The sequence below is a fragment of the Diadema antillarum genome, unplaced genomic scaffold, assembly GCF_040938485.1.
Source record: "Diadema antillarum isolate AM-2024a unplaced genomic scaffold, OU_Dant_1.0 scf00000165, whole genome shotgun sequence".
NCBI classification, from domain to species: domain Eukaryota; kingdom Metazoa; phylum Echinodermata; class Echinoidea; order Diadematoida; family Diadematidae; genus Diadema; species Diadema antillarum.
In genome coordinates this window covers 487128-513699 of record NW_027271054.1, presented here as the reverse complement: position 1 = coordinate 513699, position 26572 = coordinate 487128, and the positions used below count along the sequence as shown (strand labels likewise).

Below are 26572 nucleotides of genomic sequence, written 5' to 3'. Positions count from 1 at the left end.
AACTATATCATCCCTTTAACCTCCTACCCATTCCAACCCTGCCCAATTCATGCTAGTATTAATATGGTATTGAAATTGAGATCCTAAGAGGTGGATTGTGGTCTTTCATTGTACTGCAAATGTCAGCAGTTATCCTATAGAATTGTTTCTTGCATACTAGCAAAATAGCAGCTCTCCCCCCATCCTCGGCCCCTTCCTCACACAAACAGTGTGTTCGAGTGCACTTCTAAAGCAAACCATGCCATACTGTATCTGTGTCCAAGGAGTGCTCAAATGTTCCCAAAGTGTACCATACGGTAATGTGCCAAAAATGGGCCATTCCCTGATGTGCTCCAAAAACGTACCACAGCGGTACCTTACCATGCCAGAGAGTGCTTGAAATCAGAGTAGTCCAAAAGGCGTACCATTCCAGAAGATTGCATAATGAAACAAACAGTTGATTCTCTTTGTTAGGGATGCCTGTAAGTCTGTATGTAGCATTAGGTGGAATGCCCTTGTTGCTCTAAAACCTGTTATCCCTCTGACTCGAGTACAAAAATAACTCAAGAGGTATGCTACCTCTACAGAACATTTTAATGCTCCCAGTTTGGCATGGTACGGTACGATTTGGTTTGCTTTTGAGCACTCAAACATTGCCAATCAGTAAAAGTTTTCAGAAAACAGATGTGGAACAGAGACAGACAAATAATTGTACCTGACTATTCAAATTTCTCATTGATTTCTTTTTTTTTTTTCTGCAGTGCCTTGAAGATGATATCAAAACCTTGCAGTCCAACATGGACAACATTCTTGAGACGGGTGAGAAGCTAGTGCGTGACGGTGAGCCCGCCTTCTCCACCCGCACGCGCAACCAACTTGACGCCCTGCACGAGCGCTGGAAGCGGGTGACGGGACTGGCGGCTGACCAGCGGAAGAACCTCTCCGAGGCCTACCAGCGCTGCCAGGCTCTGAAAGGTCAGAAAGGAGTTAAATTTACAAGGGACTGACGTGTGGGTGCACTGCGTATTCCAAGGGTTGGCCCCACTTTGATGATATTCTGGAATCCCTGTTACGAAATGTGTACAGCTTTGTATGCAGCACACAAGCAGCTGAAAAATCTCAACTGGAGTCGAACATTATCCAATGCTTCAGTGTACATGTTCGCCGACAGCCAATTCTATTGTAGAAGGCCTTCATTAGTTGTGATTTTCGAATGTACGCTGGTGGCCAATTAATGAAAATTGGTTCAATCGGGCAGACCTTCCCAATACATGCATGCAGTATCCCCGCACGCCATCCCCTTTAAATGAAAAGAAAACTGACAATAATCTCTTAGTACTCCTTTCCAGGAGAGGTTGTCCCATACTGGAAGTAATGGATAGCATACCAAACCAGTCAATTAGAGTATGGATTGAGGGGATTGTGATTGACACTTGGCCTGCCTCTCAATTAAGTTTACAACTACAAAAGATTGCAACTACCATAAAACACGATATTTTCGCGGCATGAAATTTTTGCAAATTGGAGCTGACAGCCTTTTTTGCAGCATGACATTTTTGAGAGTTGCCTCTAACATTCAATGTATATAGTGTAGACAAGAACTTTCGTGTGCATTTTAATTTCGCGAATTTTGGCTCTCGCGAAATTTGTGAAATTAAAATGCATGCGAACATTCCTCGTTTGACAGTAGTCTCCAATGTGATTTAATGTTAACAGAGCAAGAAAGACATGTATCATCATTATGGTGTTAAGCATGTTTTGTGTGTGTGTGTGTGTGTGTGTGTGTGTGTGTGTGTATGTGTGTGTGTGTGAATGACAGACAGTCGACAAAAAATCCTGCCCCAAAACCCCCAAACACTCACTGCCAATAGACCAGAATATGGAAGCATACAACTTACTTAATATTATGTGGTCCTGTCGTTTGTTCAGATGACATTCGGGAACTGGGAGACTGCCTGGATCGTATGGAGCAGGAACTGGGAACTGATGCCAAGAAGTTCTCCATCCAAGATCCGACAGAGATCCAGGGCAACATCAAGAAATTTCAAGTAAGACTTCATAGGATATCGGTCAAAGCAAAGTTGTGACTCTGTCTGAGTTTTCCGATACCTGTGGCAACCATACTGGCACACCACATCATTGGTATTTGAAAGTGTCAGTTATTTTAGAGGGTTAAGAAATTGTTCTCTTTGCCTCTTTGACATCAGGGGGGCATTTCATTAAACTTTTTGTCACATTTTTTTTTCTGACAAACTGTTATAAGCTCCTGAAATCCTTTCAGCTGATTGGCTGCCAGCAAATTTGTTGAACAAAACGCTTCGTGAAATACCCCCAGTTTAACTACATGCCTTGAGTAACTCAACTTCTTTAAGACTTGACCTAAGAGGTTGCTTTAATATTTCAGCAGACTGTTGTCCTTTTCAGTCTTGTCTGAGTGCTCCTGGAATTTTGATGACCTGTAGAATTAGCATTGGTTGATGATAATGTTGCTGGTCAAGTTGAAAGGAAAAGAGGAGAGACCATCTCCCTCCCCAAATTTACATATATATGTCATATATAGATTGCCTTGTCTCCTCCAATGGAAACGGTCATGCTTGACATGACTGTAGAATCTGATGCGCTGTTGTTAAAATAAAGTAAATTCTCCTGACAAAAAAAAAAAGTGACCAATTAATCAACCAACATACAAAACAAACAAAATTGCTTTCAGATTCTGCTCTCTGAATTCATGGATTTAAAATGTATAATATTCTGTAAAACATGATATATTGGCGGCACGAAATTTTCGCGAATTGGAGCCGACAGCCTTTTTCGTGGCATGAAATTTTCGCGAATTGCTACTGGCATTCAATGCATGTAGTATAGACAAGATATTTCGCATGCATTTTAATTTCGCGAATCTTGGCGCTCGCGAAATTAAAATGCACGCGAACATTTCTCGTTTTACAGTACCAAGCCTTTTCAGAGCTTGGATGGTCAGTGCTGGAAGGGAACCAATTGATTGTCCTTTGTTCTCTTGACCACTCAGAGTGCCTTGGACGAGATTCAGACCAAAGAGGAGAAGGTGTCCAAGACCAGGGAGGTCGCCACGGAGGTCAACTTCTCCGAGGAGGTCAACACACTCTTGGACAGGTGGACACTGGTCGGAGTGCAGGTCAAGGCAAAGCACAAGGTACAGTGTGCTCTTAACCATCTGCTAGTCAAATGGTCAGCAGTAATGTGCCATTGATATGCATGTCTCCAGATCACATGTGCTTCAGTTTGTTAATACAATTGTCTTTTAATCTTGTGTTGTTGTTGTTGGGGTTTTTTTAAAGAAAAAGTCTGTTGTTTGAATTCCATTTCTGAAATTCAAATATTGTTGTAATGGTTGAATTCCATGTCTGAAATCCAGATATTATGTATTCATGATGAAACTTTCTCTCAATGAATTTTTTGAGGTTTCACACCCATTTAACTGAACCTAGCTAGTTTTGATCTCACAGGTGACATTACTTCTGTACATTCTACACATTTTGTCATCTCTAAGAATATTTGTCAGCTATTATTTTCATGCTGGTTCACTGGGGCATGAAATTGGCGACAATTTCCTGCACCATCAAAATGCACCATGATATACAGTAGACATCTTTATTGCAAGAAACTCAAGTTTTTTTGTGTTTTTGTGTGCAAGTTACCTCTCATCACAATTCTTTGTGTTTTCCTTCTTTTCCTTCCTGCCCTTCCTTTCCAGGTCCTGAGTGATGCAGCTGAGAGCTGGAGAAAGCTGAGACAGATGCTGAACGAGGAGAAGATTTGGATGGACGGATTCGAGACGAAGCTCGGCAACCCGTCCAGCAGCCTGGATGCAGAGGAGATATCAGAGGAAATCGATGTAAGCTCACTGAGTTCACCAGGCCACATACATGTAAAATATATTTAACCATATGGCCATTTCCGTTTGAAAATGCCTTTAACAGTGTGTGCAAACAGGTTGGTGATAAAAACAGCAGAGTTGATACACGAGCAACCATGTCCAAGCTTTTGCATTTCCACTGTCTGTTTAGTATGCACTGTATATAAGTAAATGTATATTTCTTTCTTCTCTTTTTTTTTCTTCTTCTTCTTTAGAATATCTTCTTATATTTCTCTCAAGAATGTTTGCTACTTTAGGGGGAAGAAAAAAAAACCCAAAAGGCAGGATATATGATACTGATATGATGCATTTGGTATTTCATTTGATGACAACTTTTTTCATTATAATGTAATGATTCCAATACCGGTGCTCTTTATCCCTGCTTCATCTATGGCAATTTCATACAAGGGGAAATTTTGTGTGATTAATGAAGAGTGTCAAACAAATTTCAGTAAACTTCATTAACTACACTTGTTTATAAGTGTGCAGATGAGAGGTACAACACATATATTTGTACATATTTTGATGTCTCCCAATGATATTTGCATCATCTCATCTTTGAGCTTGTTTTGCAGGTAGGCCACAAAATTGACATACATTTCTGCCCTGTGAAGAATTCCACATTTATGAATTACATTCTGCTGAATGTCTCTCTAACTCCTTTCATTCCTGATCGTTGCCGTGCTCCCTCCACCAGGCGTTGGAGTCGACGGTGATGAAGCACGTTGGCGACCACAAGGACCTGATCACGGAGCTGGCCGACAACCTGGTCAGCCAGGGCATCCTTGAAGTGACCATTGAGAGAGAGGTCAAGGAGTTCAAGGCCAGGTCAGAGGAGATCTCCCAACTGGTGAGGGTCATGGTCCACCATGGGTCAGGTTTTTTGCAATGATGGTCATCATACGTCCGTCCAAAACTTTTCACATATTTTGTCTTCTTGAAAATCTCAAAATACTGTTATAAACCCTTCATTTTCCAGTATTTTTTTAATCCTTCAAGCTGAGATCCCCAAATTCTCAAAGGCTTTTTTTTTCTAATTAAAGTTTTTCAACACTGCATTAGAGGTATTATATTATTCTTTACAAACACTTTTAAGGTAGGTAATGGTATTTTTTGTAAGTGGCTCTGTAAATAGGTGTTCAGTTTTAGTAATACCAGCGAACACCATAGTAAGAATGCATCAAGTATGAATTTAATATATATCAAAGTTCAGACAAGCATCAAGCCCTATGGGGTTGTAGTTATCACATTCCTTGCAGCATAAGGCAATGGGATTTTTTTTTGTATCAATCGGCACGTACAGCTCACAAAGAGTTGCTGTAAAGTGTGATTAGAAGACCTAGCTATTTTACCTCTGAAAAAAAACAAAAAAAACGCTTTACAATGTTGACAGAACTGACGTATCCCAGCACACTGGTATGGGTAATATTAGGAAATTGAGTCTGTGATGTAGTGTGCATTTTAGTAATATTGTATAAATTTCAGTAAGTTTGCTTTTTTGTTTATTTGATAGTTTTTAACTGTTTTTGGTATATACATGTACAATCTAAAAAAGAATTAGCAGACAGGAATCTCCCATTGCAGCACAGTAGAGCATCATGTGTATAGCAGCTGCACTGTAGAAATGTACCTTGTTATTATTGTTATTATTATTATTATTATTATTATTATTACTACTACTACTACTACTACTACTACTACTACTACTACTAGTGGTGGGCTATACAGGGTGTAAAAAAGGGTCATGTTTCAAAATCCTTAGGGTCCCTGCTTATTTGAAGCAGCTTATCGTACTGAGCATTTTGATACCTTTCATTAAAAAAATCGGTTGAAAAATGAGATGGAGTCGGCCAAAAAACTGATTTGGGGGGGGGGGGGGGCAAAATTACTGTCGCGCGTCGGTCAAAATATAGTGAAAAAATAATATATTCACTATCCAAAGGAGTATGAAGATGATTTAAGTGTCCAGATATATGTTTTTGAGGTCAAGAAATTAATTGCAAATGTCAAAAACCCTTAATATACTATAGAAAGCATTCAAATTCTCAAATTTTGCTCTTTTTTTTTGGGGGGGGGGGGGCATAGGGCTAAATTTCGGCCCATTTCTGGTATTCCAGTCACCCAACGTATGCACTTTGCCATCTTCCAAAATTTCGTAGTCACAGCCTTATGTGATGAAAATTATGATAGAAACACTAGTTAATATAGGAAGGGTACGTTATGCTCTTTCAAGCAATCCAAACTTTGAAAAATGAAAAAATCTTTTAAAACACTGCCTTCACAACTGCAACAGTTACACTAAGACACCACATACTGGTATAAAAAAATACTGCATTTAAGTTCCATTCATTAACAAACTTGCATATCTCTGCTTGCCATAAGATCTACTCAATAGAATGATTGGAACAGGGCATCAACAAAGTTATTGTGTGGTAATTGTGAACCACAAATATCTTGGTACACTTTCAATGTCCCATGGTCCCATGCAACAGGTATAATTTGCAGGACATACAGTCTGTGTGTCATGTCGCTTTGGGTATCTCCAACGTAACCCATTATCAGAATCACAACACTTTAAGATGTTCTACTACACGTGTATCGTACATGTATGTGCCCTTTTCATTGTCATTTTTGCATATGCTGAGGTACCACTGTCTGACATTATTAACATCCCAAATAACGGCACAAGGTTCAATTCATTGACCGCAATATCTGATTCAGCAGCGTCACTTGCAACTTCGACTTTGAAGGTGCTTGTTGAACCTCAGTGATGTTCAGAATCAGTTGCATATCCTCTTCCATGGGCATGTCAGGCAATGCACGGATTGTGGCTTACTCTGAACTATTGTAGGAATGAGAGTCAGATGATTGTCAGGTCTGTTACTGTAGAAGTGAGATCATGCTTGGAAATCCCCTATATTGAAAAGTGTGCCTTCTGTATGACACTCCAGTTTGAATACATGAGCAGGATGCGGATCTTGCTGCCAGCTTGTCAAACTTTGCAAGATCTCTCTCCCAATCCAAATTGTTAGTTTGTAGACCTTCAAGCTCCTCATCATTTACAGTAGAGTATCGAGAGATGTTACATGCGGTGCAAGATCAAACTGTGCCCCAAATCTACATTCGCGACCTTGTTGCAATGCAACACAGCCACAGCATTTGTACGGTACAGTACTGTAATGTAGGAGATGTTTCTCAACAGCTATAATGTTGGTTCTTCTGGTTGAAATAACTAGAAGGTCACATGAAACCCTTTGAGATTATTCACTTTCTGAGCTGCTAGATATCTATGAAGTTGTGAAAGAATTTGAACAGGTTCTACTTGAGTTGCCTTCTCCATGCTGAGAAACAGTGGCATATGTAGGGAAACCAAGTCCACAGAATTCAGTTAGTGCAACAGATTCTTCAGTGTGGAGATTCTTTGAAACAGAATCTGTTATCAGCTTCTGAAAGCCTGTGTAGTTGTTCAACCTACAACCTTGTGATGTTCTGCCTACAATGTATTTTCATGTTGGCATGCGATAGACGATGAAGACAGAAAGATAGTCCACCGCTGAAACTCTGCTGAAGTTAACAACAAGGGATGTCCACTCTCCCTTTGATATATCGGGGAAAGTAATGTTGAATTATTTTCTTTGCAACTTGTGATCATAATCTGCAGTCTACACATTTGAGATGGGTCATTTATGGACAGAAAATACAATGAACCTTACAGTCTACCCCACCACTAACCCCCCCCCCCCCCAAAAAAAAAAAAAAAAAAAAAAATGAATGCTTTCTACAGCAAATTATGGCTTCAAAACACATTTGCAATCAGTTTCTTGACCTCAATTCTACTGTTGTTTATATCTTCATTATCATCAAAATTATAATCTGTGACAACAATCGGAAGATGACAAAGTGCACGTTAGGTGACTGGAATACCGGGGATATGATGGGCCGAAACTTAGCCCTACACCCACCCCCCCCCCCCAAATAAAAGCAAAATTTGAGAATTTGACTGCTTTCTCTAGTATATAAAGGGTTTCTGACATTTGCAATCAATTCCTTGACCTCAAAAACATATGTCTGGACACTTAAATCATCTTCATACTCCTTTGGATAGTGAATTTATTATTTTTCACTATATTTTGACCGACATGCGACAGTAATTTTGGCCCCCCCCCCCCATCAGTTTTTTGGCCGACTCCATCTCATTTTTCAACCGATTTCTTAATGAAAGGTGTCAAAATGCTCAGTATGATAAGCTGCTTCAAATAAGCAGGGACCCTAAGGATTTTGAAACATCACCCATTTATAGCCCACCACTACTACTACTACTGTTCTTGTTATTATAATGGCCTCAAACTAAGAAGGTGATGGTGTTTGTTGGTCCTCATGCAGGCCAAGACGAGGCAAGAGAAGCTAGAGAATAATGTGCAGCTTCTCCAGCGGCTGGAGAAGGATATGCTGACCCTCCAGAACTGGATATCTTCTGCAGACAGGACGTTGAATGCCCGCTTGACCGCCCGTCTCTCGGCCATCGATCTTCCTGATGAATATGAGGTAATGAGGGTTTAAAGAAAGGAAAAAAGAAAGAAATTGGATCACTTGTACCAATCTGAATAGCCGGTAATTTCACGTACAATATGTATGTTGCATGCCTGCTTTAATCTCTCGCCATGCTTTTTTGTAGTCATTCATCATGTTGCGCAAAACACACGCAGTCAGTACAATCAGCTGTGGTTGAAATGCCACATCATTTGACGTCAAATGGTTGTCTGTACTCCAGTCAAGAGTTGATGTGATGCAATCGTGAAAACTGAGGGTGGAATTCTCAACAGCAGTTTAAATTCAGTCCATGGCATATACAAATTTTGACTGTAAATTTGTGTACCACTTTTTTTCATGCCATTAGAATCCAGTGATGGATGCAAGCTTGCACAAACATGTGCAAGCAACACCAATCCATGCTGGTTTTAGACCATGGACTAGACTTAAACTGTGGATTTGATTTGAACTATGTTTGTGAATTCAGCCTGAAAGTTCAGTTTGCATACAAACTAGATGAGCTTCATGCTAAGTATGTTCCACTTGCAGATGGATTTTATTAATGTCGATGCTATTCTAACAACTTGTCACATCACCGTTACTGGCTTTTGCTGTGGTATTGTAGTTTAATGATTCTCCTCTACTGATGCTATCCTTCACACGCGATAGTTGTTGTGGAATCATCTGATGAAAATGATTGTAATATACACCCACCCAGACTTTAGAAGAATAAAAGCTGCTTGCTAATGGTCACTGTCCCGTTGCTCTGTGTATTTTCAGCAATGGAAGGCTGAGCTGGATGGGAGGGAGATCGAGTTTGCCAACATCAACGTTCGAGCCAAGGCCCTGATGGAGCAGACGGCATCCTCCGCCAACCAGCGACTTCAGCAGCAGGTCGAGATTCTCAGGGTAAGAATACATCAGCGCCTTGCATGGCCGGCATGTTTTTAAAAGTAGGGGGGGACAGTTTTTATTTCTGGCGCCACTTTCGGGTTTCATAAGCTAACAAGCAAAAAAAAAAAAAAAAGAGGCCTTCAGCGCAACTTTCTGACTCCACTTCTGGGTTTCTTCAGTTGACAAGCTAAAGAAAAAAAGGCCTTATCCACGCTTCAAGGTTTTATCGCCTGAAGATAATGCACTGGTACAACTTGCAATCAGCAAAAGCTTAACCACATTAAATATTTTTTCTTGTGGTGCCACTTTCAGAGTAAAAAAAAAGGGGGGGGGGGCGGCCGAGCACCCAGCCCAACCCCGGGTTGCACCAGCTCTGTCTTGGTGCAACCCCTTTAGTGGGCCTGTGCATGGTAGCCGCATCTTGCCCAAGCAATTTCCAGTGTTTGCCATACTTTGAATCAGACTATGTTGCTCTGATGTAAGAGTTGATGCAGCTCCATGTTGTGATGCCTTAACAGCCAGAGTCTTCAGCAATAGGTGGAGATCCTCAGGGTAAGAGAACATCAGTGCCTTGATGCAACCTCTTTGTAGGCCTGTGCATATAGCTAAGCAATTTCCTATGTGGCAGTACATTGAATCAGACCATCCTACTCTAGTGTACTAAAGACTCGTGACAGCTCCGTGTTGTGATGTGATAACAACCAGAGTTTCCAGCGACAGGTGGAGATTCTCAGGGTAAGAGAATGCTAGTGTCCAATGCAAGCTATTATGGAAGCTTTTATGGGCCTGCTCGTGTAGTTAGGCAATTTTCAGTGTTGGCTATACTTTGAATCAGACCATCCTACTGTGGTGTAGGACTTGTGAGAGCTTCGTGTTGTGATGCAATAACAACCAGCAACTCCAGCAACAGGTAGTGATCCTCAGGGTAGAGATCACTGGTGTCTTGGTGTAAACCCCTTGTGTGGGCCTGTGCATGGTAGCTGCAACTTGCCCAAGCAATTTCCAGTATTTGCCATACTTTGAATGAGACCATCTTGGTCAGGTGTAAGACTTGTGACAGCTCTGTGTTGTGATGCAACAACAACCAGAGCCCCCAGTAACAAGTAAAGATTCTGAGGCGAAGAGAATGAAGATCTCACTCTTTATCCTTTACATACTCATCCATATAGCCACAAGTTGATAATAATGATTATAGTAATGATAATAACAATGAAGATGATATTACAGTTTACTGTAAAGCAAGGTATTTTTGCAGCATGAAATTTTTGCCAGTTGGAGCCAACAATCTTTTTCACAGCTTGAAATTCTTGCGAATTGCCATTGGCATTTAAGGCATATAGTGTAGAAGAACTTTTGCTTGCATTTTAAAGGGATTGTATAGTTTTGGTTGAAACCTAATTTCAGGTTTCTAAAATTTTTTGGTGAGATAATGAGAAACCTCCTAAGAAATATGAAAGAGCAAGTAATTCTATGAGGAATTCAACGTTTATTTGATGAAAGTTGGTTTTGAAATGGCTGAGATATCCAAAAAAGAGCAATTCTAATAAAGTGTGGGACCCACACTTTATTACGATTGCTTTGTTTTACTTTGTTTTGAATGTTTCAGTCATTCCAAACCCGATTTTCATCAAATAAACTTTGAATTCCTCTTTAAATGGTATGCTCTGTACTATGCCATAAGTGTTTTCTTGGTATCTCGCAAAAAGTTAAAAGCCCAATTCTCATCTCCACCAATACTGTACCATCCCATTAATTTCACAAATCTTGGCTTTTGCAAAACCTGTGAAATTAAAATGCATGCAAACATTTCTGGGTTTACAGTTGTTATTGTGCACTAAATTTTAAAAAAAGTTTTACAACTTCACAAAATTAATCATAGAAGTCACATAACTTGATTGTGAATATCTAACTATGCACTTGCCATGCTATGCACTTGCCATGCTATTTCTGTCAGTACTAGCTGAACTGCTGGTATGTTTCACCACTATCTAAATCACGACCATGTCTCAAATAAAAATCCATTTATGAAATTACAACAAATGGCACAAAACAATTATTTTCCTTTTACCTGGTTGCCTCGTAGAAAAATCTGGATGACGTTCAGGGCAAGTTCCGTCGATTCCTGAAGCCGGCCGACTTTGAGCCCAAGATGGCCCACGTGAAGGAGATCCTGGACTCAGTCATGGATGGCATCGGGGTCCTGGACTTACGCAATGGTGAACCAGAGGTCATCCAGACCCAGCTAGATGCATGCATGGTAGGTCCACATGAGGACCAGGTCCTGAAAAACTGCAGAAATCTAAAGTCATGGGGTAAAAATTGGCATCGGATCTCTCTGTTCAAAAACATGTTTAATAATTTGTTTTGTGAAATCATGAAATCATCAATCAAATCTCATGAAAAAAAAAATGGTGCTAGTATTCAAAAGATTTAAAAGCAAGGGGCACAGTAGAATGGCGTTGGGGCTCTACTACCACTGCTGGTAGTCACTTGATACTGCTACATGAATGTGCTGGCTTTGGACAGTTTATGTTGAACATATTTTATTTGATGTTTATCAATATATATGCGTATTACTTTTCCCATTGAGACCCTATTTGCAAAAAATCATGAAAATAAAACCACCGCAAAAATGTCAGCATTTACGGCACATTATTGCCAGTCAGATTTGCCTAACTTTTAGACCACACCTCTTTCCACATCAGTGAGTGAGTCTTAATGCTTGATAGTGCATTTGTACACAACTTTACTCTCAACGTCCAGGGCTTTTACAAGACAATGAGCGAGGTGAAACCGGAGGTGGAGTACGTCATCAAGACCGGCCGCGCCCTGGTGGAGAGGGAGAAGGGCGAGGCCCAGCTCCAGCTGACCGAGCGACTCAACCAACTCAAGAAGCAGTACAATGACCTGGGGGCAAAGGTCACGGATGGAAAGGTCAGTCAGAGCCTTTGGATTGTACACAGCACAACCATATTTGCACAGTCTACACACGAAACAAACAACAGATGTCCACACACACACACACACACACACATTGCTTCACTATTAACATAATTATCTCACAGACAGGCATAGATTTTAGAGTTAGGCAAATTACTACTATGACATTTTGAGAGATTAGCCAACTCGCCACATTCTGCCTATCTTTAGGAAATACTGGAGACCACATTCTGCGTATCTTTAGGAAGTACTTGAGCTTATTTCTTGTGATGTAGAGCATATGATTAAAATCTATTCTGATGATGATCTCTGACATCATAATGACTTTAGTCAAAAGATTTGACAGAACTGCTCCCTTTTTTCCTCGTTAAATGTTCAGTGTATTGCTTTTGTATCTTTTTTGCAACAGTCAATATGGTTTGTTTAAGACTCTTAGGGATTTTGTTTGTTTAGCAAAAGAGGGCTTTTCTTTAAATTATGCATAGTTATGCAATGATTATTTATAAAGATGCTCTTGCAATTTACAGATGTTCATGGTTCTCACAAGTTGTAAAGCAACTTCAGAGCAATTAGTCCTGTGTCATCCATCATACTCTTTGTGCATAATTAGTAGCTACATAGAAGCCACGAAACTCCATTTGAAACCACATTACTCTGTTTTCTGACACATTTACAGCATGTGGTCAGTAAGTCTGTTGGTCAATGTAAACTGTTATTATCATATGAATGAAGAAGCCATTTATGACATCCAGGACCTTTTGCTTGAATTTGTCTCATGGTTGCACATGATAGCGACATATTGTTGTTGTTTTGGCACACTGAATATACCATGTTAGACACTACTTAGTGTGAAATTAAGCTCTATACGACACCTCATGAACACATTGTACACACACACACACTGGTTTTGTTTGCTGTGCTGTTCAGTTTATTGTTTGTGTGTACTTAATAATCCACACTTTCATTACCATGTAAGGAAGTGACATAACATAACTTTGTGTAAGAATTTGGCATTCCATTTGGGAACGGAGGCAGCTTTTACCTGAATTCACACAGACGTAACCCCTGTACATGGTTTGATAAAGTTGACTCAACGGAGAGTATGTTTGATAAGAGTGCCTTGACCAGCCCCGCAGCTTTACTGTTATGATTGCACTAGATCTGTTCTGATGCAACCAAAAAGACAATACAATATTATGCAGATATTGCCTTTTGAGAGATGTGATATACTAGTAGCACTTGACATCCCTGTTGGAGTTATATTTCTCCTAGAAATAATATTTTTGCACAGCACTGAGGGCAGATGTTGTCTCAAGGGGAAAATATAACTCCCAAGCAACTGTCAAGTGCTATATTTCGATAGACAAGGCAATATACATGTATGTTTTATTATATGATCCACATAAATACACATCAATTCATTCTTGCCTCGTCAGCAACTAGTCTTATTCTTGAATTATATTACTGCAAGTGATGTCACTGTTAGCAAGGTAACAATTTTGATCCACTTTGCATTAGTCACATGATTGCTTTGTAACCAATCACGGACCAATATTTATGTAGACCATTAGATATAAAATCATATTCGCCCTCTCGCACAAATTGTAGATTGTCCCTCCTTTGAAGATATTGTATGTTTAACATGCATCAAGAAATAGATTTTGTCATCACTTAACCCATGTTTAAGTTCAACTTCAAGTTTATTTAACCAATTCATTAAACATTTGACATTTTACAAAAGGATTAGGAGGTTGATATCAGTTATTTGAAGAAAAACAGCAACTAATCAACCTGCTGGAGGATTTCTCAACATTTGACATGAAACCTAATAACATAACCAAAAGTATCAACCTTCACAATTAATTTTTAGTAAACATTGTGCCATGCTGGCAGCTTCTCATCCAAAGAGAAATATACAAACTTGCTGAAAACATCATAGAGAGTATTGAACAAGTGCACTGTGAATTTTCTTCTCTGTCTTTGCTATTGGCACATCTAACAATTGAAACATCAAATTCGCTCAAAACACACTGTCTTTTAAAATACTTTCCTTCACCTCCACCCCCACCCCTTACACCTGCCTTTCTGTAGAGCAAGCTAGACAAAGCACTAAAATTCTCACGAAAACTCAAGAAGGAGCTAACTGTGCACCGTGAGTGGATCCGTGATGCTGCCTCGGCGATTGACCAGCGGTCGGCCAGCAACAAGCCGGGCCGTGCGCCCCAGAGTCTCAATGAAGAGCAGCAGTGGTGTAAGGTGTGTTTTCACTCACTGTAGGAACTTTACCCCATTTCCCCCCTCTATGGGGAAATGGTATCACCCAATATTCAGGGTTGTGGTTTACTGTGTCGGGAGAATCCAAATTAGGTGGAGGTAAGCTTGTAAGCACCGTTGTGACAAAGTGTGTTCAATTTTGATACTTTTCAAGCAATTAACATTCTGATAATCACAGTAGTGTTTTGCACCTTACAATAGTAGATAAAGAATGGATTTCTTTAATGCAGCACAGACATTAATGACTCTTATAAAAAAAAAAAAACAAGGTCCAGATTGTGCGTACTCACTGAGGTATGTCCACTGTAAGTAGCCTAAACCTTTTACAAATAAAGAACTCTTCTTTCACTCTTGTAGACAGCCTTGTATAGTTTGTTGTCCCAAAGTCACCTATTAATATTAATGTTTGTGATTGTATGTTTGTTCAGATGCATAGAAGGTAATAGATGCTGTATGCACTCTTTACAGTTGTTAATACGATTACACACTGTCTTAACTTAGCTCACATATTAAAAGGTGAAATAGCGCCACTCTCTTTGCAAAGGGATCTGATAATGCGCCTGGTTAATTGGTATTTGTGCCTTCAAAAGGAGTGACATCCAGTAGTTTTCTAAAACATCTTGTTTTCTCCGCCTTCTGTGCGTGTTCCTCACAAAATCTTAACACCAGCATATGGAGCAGGACATCGGCAAACACCGGAAGGCTCTGGGCGACGCCCTCGTGCTGTCCGAACAGCTGCGGAAGCTGTCAACAGAGGGCAGCCTTGATGCCATGAAGGTGGACGTTGAGACGCTCCAGCACCAGATGGACGAGGTCCAGGAGAAGCTGGACAAGAGGAAGGACCACATCCAGGTAGGACCAAATTTCACTTGACTTCTCAGTGTGGACAGTAGGGTGGCGATGTGGCTCAGTCAACAGTGCGTCTGCCTTGCAGTCAGCTGACTTGGGTTTGATTCCCATTGAGTCTGACTGAGCAATGTTGTGTGTAATCATGCCATCCCCTCTATTAGAGGCAAAACACTCTTGTCCTTCAGACAGGACATATAATGGAGTTCTTGTGTTTGAGGGTATCACAACTTACTTAAAAGATTCTGCTTGATCCATTTATCACATAGAGCAGGTGCTATTAAACCCAACAAAGTTGTCCGTCCATACATGTATACCCACACCAGAAAATGGATGAGAGATACTGACCCCTTGTGGTTCACCTCAGGTGACTAGCAAAAATCAGGAATCGTATCGACTGGGCACTTTGTACCACATGAAGAAGATAAGGAAGGAAGACAATTTCTGTGATAGGGTAGGTTCATCTCCCAGGTCATCTATCTTTCTGGGACACTTGCTCTCCAAACAGCCTACCTGCAAAATGCACAACGGCTCCCCCTGTACTGTAATATGTGTCATGTTTGATGACTGGAGTGAAAATGATGATTTTAATGATGATGGTGATGATGGTGATGATGATTATTATAATGACAATGATTATAATGATTATGACAATTATGATGATGGTAATGGTGATGATGATGGCTGTGATACTGTGAAATTTCATTTATGTCATTAGCTTTCTCATGATGTAATATATCTAATCTTATTCAAAGTTTCAGAATATGATAAGAATCCTGATTAAAACATGCAGTCTTATGTTACATACAAGATCATATTAAGATATATTTTCTTTATGTGTCATTACCTTAGCAAATGAAGAGAGATATTATTTTTTGTGTTGTTTTCTTACACTGTCAAAAGTCCTGAATGTTTAAGCTTGCTGCATTGTTTTATTGCTTTTATGTGATTCAAATGTTAAAAATGAAATGAATTGAGCGATGTACTGTGTACATGTCCAACTCTCACCCTCATACTTGAAGATGAATATGCCTGATTTTCTTTTTGTTAAATGGACATGTTTTAAGGCTTACAGCCTTTGAACAGTTGTTTCCAGGCACGTAACATATCTATGGTTTGGTTTGTAATTACTGTAATAAATGTGAATGAAATGTGATGCTACGAGATCAATTTCAAATGTGCAGAGAAGAATCAAGTGGAATCTACAAATTACATGCCTTATATGATCATCCAACCATTAAACATATCCCGCGTCATAAATCCATGTCAATAACTGCAAATTTTTAACAGTGAAGATTAGAAAGGAATGATACAAAGTCACCTCTCAATTTGATAACTGTTTGAAAGCAACAAAATGTTATCATGCCCAAACATCTTCATGTGAAGACTTGTTACAATTCCAGGACAAAATTCCATTATGTCAGCAAATCTAGCGGCCTGTGCATTTATAAACAAAAACAAACAAAGAATTCAGCTTGCGACTTGATCTTTGTACTATGTATATCTGAACACAGAGGAACAATTGGGGTGAAGCATGATGTCATAATTTACCAATTTAGGAATTTATTGCAACTGTCAGTCGTGTGATGTTCAGCCGTGTTTCATATTTGTTGTTATAGAGGCCCAAGGGGGTGATTCGTGTAATGGAACTACGTTGTACGCCTATGAAATGTGTTTGATTTGATCCATGTGGACATTTCAGTGTGGAGTACAAAATTTCTTGTCATTGTATGGCAAGTACTCAATCCATACACAAGTTACCTCCTCTCATTATAAATGTAACCTGATAAGATCATACGTGAGGTGTGAGTTTTCTTCAATTTTGATTCCCTTTACAAAATGAAATTTGTAAGATTTGCAACTGCTGTAGAGGGAGACAGAATTGAAGAATACTCACACCTCGATCTTCACCCCTCTGCTTAACCCGTTGAGGATGGGCTGATTTTGCTATTCACACGCATTTCCCATAGACACTTGCCCGAGTATACTCCGGACTCGTCCTCAACAGGTTAAAGGCATAATTTACCATTTGCAGATGAAAGAAAAACTCAGCATTAGTGCTTCAAAATAGTTCTAAAATTTGAGTTAGGGATAGAAAGAACCAATGTAAACATTTGATCCAGTATAATTGATGTCAAGTATGTTTTAGATATACAAAATGTGAACAATGGTTATAATTAAAATGTTTCCAGACTAAACTGTCTACAGTTATGGTTTAATGAGAAATATAGTTAATATCTCCTTATACAAACATACTTGAGGCTTCATTGCAAAAATTTTTTATGGGAGGATGTTTTGTGATACAACTGACCTACACATATGCATCAGAAGTAATGTCTTTAAAATATTTTGAATCACTGCTCAAAAGTTGTATGTTAGTGGTTCCAATGTTTCAGGAGTCATTCTGGCAACTTATTTCTCTCCTTCTTTTCTGCCAAAGGATTCAAAAATAAAAAATGTTATAAGATTACAGTGATTCTTACAGACACTAGGGCATTGCTATATGTGTATCCTATTATCATTATCATTTTTTTTTTTTTTTGGGGGGGGGGGGGAGGGGCATTTCACACTGTGGTGTGCAGGCCTTTTTCTTCTCTATGTGAACAAGGATTTCAATACTGATTTTATCTCTCAACTGTGGAAGAAAAAGTTTTATTGGTTTTCATTATGATACACTTTGTATGGAACATTGTCGTTTGCTGCATCTGTTGAAACTGTGTGCAGCATGGGCATTTTTTTGAGGGAGAACAAACAGCTAACAAGACACATGGGATTGTTTGATAGTGATCATAGACATGATTTATTAGCAGACATTGCAGACAGGGACAGGAAGCATACAAGTATACATTTCTGGCTTCCTTCCCCTCCCTCCCAATTCAGAGGACAAAGAGAATCATACTTAAATGTGTGACTAGCTTTTTTTTTTGTCATTTACATTAGTTTCTGTTGCTATTCATCGATGTGTATTGTGTTGTTTAAATGTGACCCTGCACCTCAAAACAAACAAAAAGTCGCCAGACATGAATTTTTAGTGAAGACCATGTTCTGAAAGAGCAGACTTTAAGCTTTAAAATGATGTATAACTCAAATCAAATGGACTCTCCTAACCTATCTAAATATTGGAAAGAAAGCACAAACTCAGGAAAAGTGTGAACTGAGAAAAGAGGCTTTGAAGTACAGTGTCTATTCAAGCGCTTAATCTTTACCAAACCGTGCTGGCTGTGCAATGAATGGGACAAAAAACAGGAAGTAAACCACCAGAGTAACAACAATGAAGGGATTATCAGATTAAACTGAAATTAAGCATGCCTCATTAACACATTCTGTCCATAATTAATGCCAACTTTCAAAGCAGTAGCACTATCCTTTCAAAACTTATTAGAGTTGAAAGTTAAGAGTGTGGACAAGGTTTTTCAGAAATGAAAAAGGGATTCTAAAGACACACCTAATCACACTATTCTACCAAAAATGTTCGAGATAAACCGCTAAAAATACACACTTTCCTGCCCGTTTTATGATACCAAATTTTAGCATAATGTAAAAGAAGACCCGCTCTTTCGGAAAATATGAAAAAGTCCAGTTCGGCTAGGTTGACCCATTTCACTTATTTTCAGTCCTCACGCAAAATCAGTGTGTGCGACTTTATGTTCATTTTGAGGTGCACGGTCACAAATGATGTTAGACCACACTCAAGTTCTAGATGTCTGAATATTCTGTGTGATAATGAAATGTTGGACTTTCTGTCATTGAATTAGGTGAATACTTATTTTATGATGCTTATATGGAGTGTCGTGATGATGATATTGGGGATGTTGATGATGGTAATGATAATGAGTTTATCTATAATCATGTACACACAACAATTGTACATAAACATTTTACAAACATAGATAGATATATACTCCATACTTATGCTGTTGCTGATTTTGCTACTATGACAGCTACTTTTACTACCACTTCTACTACTACATACATTACTACTAAATACCACAGTAAACTCCAACTACTGTTTTCTACTTTTACTACCATGCATGCTTTTTCTACTCCAGTATCCCACTGCTGGCAAAACTTTTTTACTTATCACTGCTTCTATAATTAGGTGGGTGGACACAGATAAAATAGCTGGATTTTGATCATGATCCAAATACCATTTTTCCCCTGTTCAGATGGACAGAAATATCTCACTAATTGCAAATGGTGACTTGTGTCCTTTCGTTCATGTACATTTTTACAAATAATTGGATAGAAAATTCAAAGATTAGGACCCACTTGCTCCTTCGTTACGACACCCACTGTGGTGCAAATTATTGTGCTGTTTCTAAAATAATTGCCATAATTTTGATATAGGGAAAGATGTCTTTCAACTTGGAGCATGATACTGATCCCACTATTCAGTAAGGGTATTTTTTATATGTATGTTTGTTTGTTCTGGTTTTTTTTTTTATTGCCTACGCTGGCAAAAATCGTAAAATATGGATTGGATGCAAATCTCAAGATCCGGATCCCACTAATTCGCATCAATGTGAACGGCACTCCAAACTCTTACAAACGTTCATCACAAATACCAGCACTGAGAGCTTCTGTCCAAGGACCACAATTTCACTTCCATGTATTTCTCCAACAAAGTGCACAGTGCACAAAGAAAGTCATTGTGCAGTAGGATATTGGGGGAGGGGCAAAGTGGTAGTGAACTGGGGCAATTCATGGCCTCAAAAGTTACTATTGAAAATACTTCCCCCCCCCCCCCCAAATCTATTGTTGAGGTCACATACCAACAAGAGGCTAAGCTGTATCACTAAATCTTTTCCCCCCTGGGGTATGACTTCAAAATCATCCTTTCCATCCATGCACCTTCCTTTCTGTCATTCCTTCCATCAATTATTCATATTTTGATTTTTGCTTGATATATTGCTGCCATTTTTTAACTCTTTCATAAACTTTCTCACCTTGTCTATCTTCTCATTTGGAAGCTTCCTAGCTTTTTTTCATACCGGTAGTCATTTTTTTTTTGTAGTTGTCAATGTTTATTTATAGGTGACACAAAATTTGCAACTGTGACAATTGCTCTAGTGTCATTTTCTCCAAGGACTTTAAGGTTAGGGTTAAGTTAGGGTTGTGATAGGTTTTCAGGTCTAGTTTGATGTGAGGAGTACATGTAGGATGAGAGTTAGGGTTATATTAGTGAGTAGAATCTATGTTTGTCTTATCATGCCAATATTTTGTGGGAGCAATTGTTGCAGGAGCAAATGTCATGGAACTGTCAATGTACAATGTTTGTATATGTTTCTATGTATGTTTACATCTATCCATACATCCTTCTTTGTTTCCAAAAATGTCTCATCTCTTTTGTCTATCTTCATCTTGTTTATTTCACATACTGATACACCGGTCACTGGTATCTGTCTTAAAACATGTCTTTCCACATTGGCGTAAATCTGTCATGTTCACTTGAAAAAGGGTATGTAGAGCCTGTTTAAATATGCAATTCAGGCGGACAGACACACACAGACACAGCTTTAGAGAGAGAAATGGACAGACAGCAGTACAGACAAACAAAGAGAAAAGGATAGAGAGAAAGAGAGAGCTGTGGGGAGGGAGAAAAAAAAGAGAGGAATTCCTATATTTATGCTTTGAAATATTCCTGCACTTAAAAGTCTGACAGCTTTATATGCTGAAAGAAAGATTTACTGAAGTGCATACAAAGGATCGCCAAGCTCTCTCCTTCTCCTATGGGAGCTCATACTTGTAACTCCCATCTATGAAATATATGCATGTCCCCTCAGCTGCACTCTATCCTAATGCATATGTCAGTACTTTTACCTGTACAGCAAGCATTAAGATGTTTTCCAGTACTTTTCATGGTTAATGAAGTGGAGTGCTTTGTGAAAGAAAGAGAAAAAAAGCCAACAAAAGAAGCATGGGACTCTTTCAATAGAATGTAATTGATTGAGGAAAATTGCATTTTCCATGTTGTCAATGATGACACAAATAGTAAGTAAGGTATTGTGGCAATGTTGTCATAAATGATCTGAAATGTGATAAATGTCAATGTTTGCACATCTGTGTCTAAACTATGAAAACTTCTGGAAATTTTTTTGTTCATCTACCAATAAAAGCTTTCTATATACCTTGACAAAGAACCACAAAAGTATGTAACCTTATGATGAACCACAAAAAGTATGTACTCGATAACCTTATGATATATGCAGGCTAAGATTCACTGAGGTATCAAGATGTGTAAACCCATCTTTTTTTTTGTACCCCCCTCTTAACCTCCTTGTCCTCCTCCTCCTTCATACACATGCCCCTCTCGCCCCCATCTCTCTCCCCTCCTGTGCCCCCACCGCACCCCTCCTCACTGCACCCCTCCACTGCACCCCTCGATCTACCAGACCTACCAGGATCAGCTGACGGCGTTCCGTACCAGCCTGGCCAAGGTGAAGGAGTGGCTGGCAGAGGCCCTCTCCAAGATCGAGACCTCCGAGAAGCTCACCAGAGAGGAGCTCGTCAGTCCGACAGAGAGACAGACCTACCAGGTGAGTGAGAAAGAGATGTTTGCAGACAGTGTGAGAATGTTTAACTCCTTATGTGCCACGTTCGCACATCTGAATCGGTCGACGGCGTGCCAACTGCGCATATTCTGCTCAAACACACAAACCGCCCAAACCGATCGATAAATCGCCAAATGCCAAAGTACAATGAAAGCTTTTCTCGCGCTTCCGTTCGTCTCACATATAGGCCTATAGCTTGCTTTTTATGTGGTGATTGACTATCGAGCGGTAATTTGCGAATAAATTCTTAGTTTCTGTCCCTGTTTTGTGTGCAAAAGTCATGCCGTTACATCGATGTAATTTCAAAGAAAAACGATCATCAATTTGTCGTACAATTTACATCAAAGCAAAGCTTGCAATTTTCTCTACAACTTTGCTCACTACATGTCCAGCTAAAATGAAATCTATAGAAATTACATCGATTTGAAAAACAGAATGTTTTCTCAAAGCATGACTACGTTGGTGTCTCAGAATAATGTGGCACACAAGGGGGTTCCACCATGGCACATAAAGAGTTAATCCACTCATTACCATTGATGATTTTTTATCTGGATAGCCTGCTCAGATAAGTTGTCATAAGACTAAGAGAGTTAAGGTTTGCCTCTGTGTATAACTTGATGGTATGCGGGGGTGGTAACATTATCCCTTTCCCAAATTTCAAGGATAATTTTTTTTTTCTTTTAGACAAGCTTCACTTTCTGATTTTAGATTTGAAATTGTTTTGGGTATATACAATTTAGAGAGAATTTGAGTAAATAGAGTGTTCGTATATAGAGCAGCTGTGCTATGAATGAAGATGTGATGTAAAGTGCTGTGAAACAACATATAAATTGTTAGAGTGCTATACATACACACGTATGTACAGTAGTTATTGTAATTTGTCGAAACTGTTAGAGATTGTTCAGTTATTTTCTGAATTATATAAGAAAAAATGAGATTCATCACTCAAAGAGATACATACGTAACACTTGTGCGTGATGTATGATGCCAGTTATGCTATAAAAGTCACAGAGATAATAGGTGAATGAACCAGACCTCATCATGACGGTACTTTATCTGAGAGAAAGAAATTTGAAGTGTGAATTGGAGAGCTTTGTTAAAACTGTGTTGCATTCTTGTAAATGCTTTCACCTTTGAGTGAGATTGGAAAATGCCATCAGCCACTGGAATGCCTGCAAAATCAATTTACCATGAGGGATTTCAAAATTCTCATGTGTGGATTCAGTGCATTTGTGTTCTCAGAACTAAGGGGTTATATGCACATACTTGGCTGTGTTCTTTAAAGTGTTATGTTTAAGTTGTTTCTTTTTTCTGTTGAGCTAATAAAGTAAATTACAAATGTTTGATAAGAAATGTGGCTTTCAAAAAGCTGTTCATCACCTCAATAGTCAAAGTTGTTGCTAGATCTCGGGCAAAACTGTAAATGAACGCTTTTATAGTTCCTTGCAAATTTAGTAGCAGTAGTGCCACAGTCAGATCAAGTCGTCCATCTCAAAATTATCTCACATCCCCTGTAATTGGGCCCCAGAAATATATTCTACCTCCCCTTCTTGAGGAATTTTCAAGGGTTGATAGGTCTTAGGTCAAGGGTCGTTGGCTCAGACTTTGGCGCAGCAGATTTGGCAGGGGCTTTTCATCCTCGTAGTTTATGGTTTTTCCCCTGAAGCTGCAATGAACCAAAAAGTTGTGGACTGTTTACTGTGATGATAGATCTGTACTCCATTAGACAAAAAGAAAGAAAAAAAAAGAAGAAAAAGATCAATTTTGGAAAGTTGGCTTGCTTGAACAAGTCTTGGGATGCCTGTCATACGGAGCTCTACCTTTGTTGTTTTTGTTCTTCCTTTTTTCGTATTTTGAAGAATTTGACCCTAGCTTTTGCAGGGAATGAGTAAGCTCCATTAGCAAAGATTAGGGACGGGTAAAATGTAAACACAGGCAATGCCTGCAAGCTGTCTCATCCATGAACGCTCTCAGTTTATCTTGGTGTGTAGAATACCAACTCTTGATTTGGCCTATACTTCGCGGAAAGTTGCAAGAGTTAACATAAACCAGCAGTCTGGTTTGATTATATTCTTTCTTTTAAAGGCAGTGAATAAAAAGATCTGAATCAATTGAAAATGTGTGTGAATTTGTGTGTGTGCATATGTGTGTGTGTGTGTTCAAGAGTCCCAGGATATTGGTAAAGTGGAATCAAATTTGGAATCCTCTCAGAAATAGCATATCTGTCAAATTCTACTTGTAGTGACTGAAGTTGACATGCATATACCATATTTGTAAACAAATAGACGATGTAAAAGTTTTTGCCTGGTAGCGTTCTTCCCATGTCCTTTGATTTAGTTTGCCTGGCATGAAACTGATTAGTTTTAAATTAGAAATTGCCAATGTGTGACATTGCAAAAGCTAGCAGTATAGAGATGTCCTATTAGGTGTGCTTTAAACTTGTACAACTTGCCCCTCCCAATGTTATGGTGTCAAAGAGTGCAGAAGCGTAATGGGCACAGTTTGCAGCATTGTAGTTTGATAATAATGAGTATTTATCATCCGTCAACTCCACCAAATAAAATGATACTGGTGCAGAGAGAAATTTAGGATATTGAATAATTTCAATTTCTTTATTAAAATGTGTTTCTGTGACCTTTTATGGTAATTAATTGTGTACAAATTGTATGTATAAATGTATATATGAAGGCCTATATAATTTGTGTGTGTATGTTTGTTTATTTGTTTGTTTGTAAGCACAAAAACTTGAACTCGGGGTGAAACGCAAAATCAAATGTAGACTTGTTACACTGACTCAACTCAAACTTGAAACTCAAACTGACTGTAGACTGTCTCTACTCACACCTTCTCTCACCAGAGACTCCAGGACGAGGTGGATGACTACTCCCACAGGGTAGAGGAGGTCAGGGACCAGGCTCTGGAGCTGATGCAGCTGGGAGGAGACTGTCGACGCTCCTCGGAACCAGACCTCATTGCCCTCAACCAGAAGTGGGAACACGTCTGCAAGAAGATAAAGGTTGGTGCACCCTTCAGTTAAAGGACAAGTTCACCTTCATAGACATGTGGGCTGAATGAATGCAGCAATATTAGTAGAACACATCAGTGAGAGTATGAGCAAAATCGGACAATCCGTTCAAAAGTTATGAATTTTTGAAGTTTCTGTTCAGTCACGGCTGGATGAAAAGACTACTATAGCTTGTGATGTCACATGAGTACAACGATATAAAGAAAGAATAAAGAAAATTCAACATATTTCCATTTTTCTCGCATAACAAAAGAACACTCAACTTCTCTCTTTCAGAAGGCAGGGGGAATAATATTACCCTTAACATACGTCAGTAGCAAGTCGAAGAAATGTGCACTTCATTAAAAAAGTAAAGTTTTGTGAAATTCTCTTTTTATTTTCCTTATATAGTTGTACGCATATGACATCATACACTGTAGTAGTCTTCTCTTCCAGCAGTGACTGCGCAGATACTTAGAATATTCATAACTTTTGAACAGATTGTTCTGCTAGAATTGCTGCATTTTTCTCTCAATCCTTATGTACATGAAGGTGGACTTGTCCTTTAACTTGTCTTGTCATATTTGTTTCCTTTTCATTCATTCATTCGTATGTCTTGGTGTACAAGGGCCCCATTTCATGAAAAGTTGCTATGATTGTGAGTCTTGCTGAAATGGCAAGTGTTATCATGGCATTGACAGGAATCCTGCTTCCATAGTGCTTGTTGCTATGAGAAGTTACTATTCTGGCAAGAATTATTGTCAGTACATATTTCATGAAATTGGACCCAGGCTGATACTATTTACTGACTATTGATCGACTCTTGGGGTGGACAGGGTTGGTATCCTTTTCTAATGTGTTTGAGAGATGGACCACTCCATTACAGGTTTGAACCTTAACACCTTGTGAGAAGTGGATTTTGATATTTTACATGCATTAAAATTATGATGCACCCAAACAATGTATGAGCATGTGGTAAGATGCCAAACTCCAGTGCTGCAACGCATAAGACTGTCTGTGGTGCCATATCGATTCTACCTCCAACAATATTGCCACCTCGGTTTCTCATTCAGGAGCAACAGGCGAAGCAGAATCAAATCAGCATGGAGCTGGAGAAGGAGGCGAAGCTGAGGGAGAAAGAAGAGAACGAGAAGAAGAAGCAAAAGGTTGAGATCACTGAGATGATATCTCCCAGACAGGAAATGGTGGTCGAATCCAAACCCAAAGACCTCGCATCCGTGACGACGATGGTGACGACGACGACAACGACAGTGGTCATGGCCAACAACCTCAACAACAACAATGCAGATGCCATCGTCACGGAAACCGTTCAGCCGGAGAGGGTGGCAGACAGTGAGTCTGCACCCTCTCAGCTCGGCAAGTTGGACCAAATAGCGCCATCTGGAGGCAGAATGGCGGTAAGTCTGCTCTCACTTTTCGGTGGTTAAGTTGTGATGAAACACACCTCCACTTTACTCTTTTACATGAGAAAGCATACTATAATGCTTGTGTTAAAACATCATGTAAATTGTACTTTGTAGGCCAATTACTTTTGTTATAAAACTGAAGTGTAATGTACAATGCATGAAGGTGAACTTTAATGGGAACATCAAACCAAAATAAACGGTCAAGGGCAAGTTCTTCATGACCACTGCTCCA

General features: G+C 39.2%; 1 protein-coding gene across 1 annotated transcript in view; it reads left to right on the top strand.

The window, feature by feature from the left end:
- LOC139722442 (dystrophin-like) overlaps positions 1 to 26572 on the top strand; it is a 127577-nt gene that overhangs the window by 56468 nt on the left and 44537 nt on the right. Inside the window, exons 22-36 of the mRNA XM_071633736.1 lie at positions 741 to 954; positions 1909 to 2027; positions 3008 to 3151; positions 3713 to 3853; positions 4572 to 4724; positions 8258 to 8419; positions 9185 to 9298; positions 10019 to 10033; positions 11382 to 11555; positions 12062 to 12232; positions 14330 to 14494; positions 15182 to 15364; positions 21751 to 21894; positions 24767 to 24925; positions 25987 to 26331. Coding sequence (XP_071489837.1) covers positions 741 to 954; positions 1909 to 2027; positions 3008 to 3151; positions 3713 to 3853; positions 4572 to 4724; positions 8258 to 8419; positions 9185 to 9298; positions 10019 to 10033; positions 11382 to 11555; positions 12062 to 12232; positions 14330 to 14494; positions 15182 to 15364; positions 21751 to 21894; positions 24767 to 24925; positions 25987 to 26331 — 2403 coding nt within the window. The remainder of the gene's footprint in view (positions 1 to 740; positions 955 to 1908; positions 2028 to 3007; positions 3152 to 3712; positions 3854 to 4571; positions 4725 to 8257; positions 8420 to 9184; positions 9299 to 10018; positions 10034 to 11381; positions 11556 to 12061; positions 12233 to 14329; positions 14495 to 15181; positions 15365 to 21750; positions 21895 to 24766; positions 24926 to 25986; positions 26332 to 26572) is intronic.